The following is a 3154-nucleotide window of genomic DNA, read 5'->3' as shown; positions in this document are numbered from 1 at the left end:
GGGAGACCGAATTGGAGGAGGTCCCCAAGTAGGATTTCTCCTACTTGGGGCGCACCCTTGCTGCTCCCCTCCCCCTCCCACCTATATATACGTGGGGAGGGGGCGCCTAGAACACACAACGATTGTTAGCCGTGTGCGGCGCCCCCTCCACAATTTACGCCTCCGGTCATATCTTCATAGTGCTTAGGCGAAGCCTTGTGCGGATCACATCACCATCACCGTCACCACGCCGTTGTGCTGGCGGAACTCATCTACTTCCTCGACACCTTGCTGGATTAAGAGGGCGAGGGACGTCATCGCGCTGAACGTGTGCAGAACTCGAAGGTGCCATACATTCGGTACTTGATCGGTCGGAGCTAGAAGAAGTTCGACTACATCAACTGCGTTGCCAAACGCTTCCGCTTTCGGTCTACGAGGGTACGTAGACACACTCTCCCCCTCTCGTTGCTATGCATCTCCTAGATAGATCTTGCGTGAGCGTAGGATTTTTTTTTTTGAAATTGCATGCTACGTTCCCCAACATCCGGAACTTCTCGTGACGTCTGAGATCTCATCCGGGACTCCAAACAACCGTCAATCACCAATGTTAATATCTCATTACTACCCTAGCGCTATCGAACGTTAAGCGTGCGACCCTATGGGTTCGAGAACCATGTAGACATGACCGAGTACCTCTCCGGTCAATTACCAATTGCGGGACCTAGATGCCCATATTGGTTCCTACATATTCCATGAAGATCTTTATCGGTTGAACCATGATGTCGAGGATTCAGTTAATCCCGTATGCATATCGCCGGACAAAGGGAATTGTTACTTGCCCGAAATTCGATCGTCGGTATCTTCATACCTAGTTCAATCTCATTACCGGCAAGTCTTTTTACTCATTCTGTAATACAAGATCCCGTGACTAAACCCATTAATCACATAAAGCTTCTAATGATGTTGTATTACCGAGAGGTCCCAGAGATATATGTCTGTCACACGAAGTGACAAATCCCAGTCTCGATCCATGCAACCCAACAGACACCTTCGGAGATACCTGTAGAGCACCTTTATGATCACCCAGTTACGAAGTGATGTTTGATAGAACACAAAGTATTCCTCTGGTATCTAGGAGTGGCATGCTCTCATGGTCTAAGGAACTGATACTTGACATGAAGAAAGCTACAACAAATAACTAAATGATATGTTGCTAAGCTTACGGTTGTGTCTGTCCATCACATCATTCTCCTAATGATGTGATCTCGTTATCAAATGACAACTAATGTCTATGGTTAGAAAACCTTAACCATCGTTATCATTCTCCGCCATTGCCGCCAACGCACTGAGCCGCCGTTGGAGATTTGCCACACCAAGCCACCAAGAGCACCGTCATTGGAGCTCCACACTGTCGCCAGGAAGGAGGGGGTCGCGTTTGGGAGAGTCCCCGCCGCTACCGACACTGCCCGGGCTTCGTCCGACAGCGGCGAGGAGGGGAGGGAGGAAAGGGTGGCCGCCGACGGGGACTACCCCACCCCCCTCGTGTGTCGCCTCGAAGAGGGACGCGGAGGTCGAGCAATTTTTTTTCGCTGGTTCTCTCGCACCTCGAGCCCCACTGTCATCGGCAAGGAGAAGGGGGCAATGGCTGGAGAGTGAGGAGGAAAGAGCGTGGAGGACATAAGGGAAGCTTGCACATTGTCAGGTCATTGCTCCAAGTGAAGCCCTAATGTCTACTCCCTCCGTCCGAAAATACTTGTCGCATAAATGGATAAAAATGGATGTATCTAGAACTAAAATATGACTAGATACATCCATTTCACTGACAAGTATTCCCGGACGGAGGGAGTACATCCAAACTGGGTGTAAGAAAATAAGTTTTGTACTTCCTCAGTCTCGAATTAGTTGTCTTAGATTTGTATGGATGTATTTAGACATATTTTAGTGTTAGGCACATTAACAACTAATTTGAGACTGAGGTCATACAATCTATCTGGAGTGACCATGCTAATAATGCACTTAACGGATTTACGATACATCACTGTTAGAGTGTAGAGAGTGTAGAGTGTATGTATACGCGTATAGAGCACGACCTGCGGTCAGTGCATGCGTGTGAGTAGTGGGCATGTCGCCCACGATCAGCCAGGTAGTGGCGCACGATGATCTCTGTAAACTGTATATAGTTCCAGCCGGCAGAGCTAATAGATTGTGCGTTGATTCCTATAGCTACTCTCTCTTCTTCATGGTATCAGATACCGGCGACCGGCTCAATCCTTTCGCTCCGGTCGACGATCCCGCTTCCGCCGCTATGGAGAACAACCTGCCTTCCCCCTCCTCCCCTGCTCAGGATGACTCCGGCTCCCCTGCCGCCGTGGTCGTGCCACCCCCACCTCCACCCGCTCTCCTTCCGGCCGCCCCTCTGGTTCCTACCCCGGTTGTGACAACCGTCTCTCACACGGTACTGCAAACCATCGACATTCGTCGTCACGTTCCGATCACCCTCGACCTCCTCGCCGGCAACTACGCACAGTGGCGTCGCCACTTCGACACGACGATCGGCATGTTCGGGCTCCGTGATCACGTGGACGCCGCGGCTGTCCCGCGCTTCGACGATCCCGACTGGGCCATGGCGGATCACGCTGTGGTTCACTGGCTCAACGCCACTGTCGCGCCTGATCTTCTCGACGCGGTGATGGCGGACGAGGACGCGACCCTCACTGTCTGGACGGCCATCGACGGGCTCTTCCGCGACAACCAACTCGCCCGGGCGGTGTACATCGACGCCGAGTACCACGCCGTCGTGCAAGGCGACATGACGGTCATGCAGTACTGCACCAAGCTGAAGATGTACGCCGACCAGCTTCGCGACCTCGGCCAGCCCGTGTCGGAACCGCGCCAGGTCTTCCACCTCCTGCGCGGTCTCAACCGTCAGTACCACGGTGCCATCCCCCACATCATGTCGCAGTAGCCGCTGCCCTCGCTCCTCCAGACGCGCTCCTTTCTGCTCCTTGAGGAGCACCGCGCTGAGCAGACCGCATGCCTCCAGGGTGCGCACGCGCTCTACGCTGGGCGTGGTGCCGCACCGTCACCTCCTTCGCCTACAGTGCCTTCTCCGGTCGCCTAACACTGCCGGTGGCGGTCGTGCGCGCGGTGGCCGTGGACGTCGCCGCGGGCGCGG

At 53.8% G+C, this 3154-nt stretch overlaps 1 protein-coding gene across 1 annotated transcript; it reads left to right on the top strand.

Moving 5' to 3' along the window:
- Positions 1–2284: 2284 nt before the first annotated feature.
- LOC109750623 (uncharacterized) lies at positions 2285–2944 on the top strand. The gene has a single exon (XM_020309585.1). It carries the CDS (start codon positions 2285–2287, stop codon positions 2942–2944), a length of 660 nt encoding a protein of 219 aa, XP_020165174.1.
- The last annotated feature ends 210 nt before the right edge of the window (positions 2945–3154 follow it).

The sequence above is a fragment of the Aegilops tauschii genome, chromosome 3, assembly GCF_002575655.3.
Source record: "Aegilops tauschii subsp. strangulata cultivar AL8/78 chromosome 3, Aet v6.0, whole genome shotgun sequence".
NCBI lineage: Eukaryota > Viridiplantae > Streptophyta > Magnoliopsida > Poales > Poaceae > Aegilops > Aegilops tauschii.
This window is presented reverse-complemented; position numbering and strand designations above follow the sequence as displayed.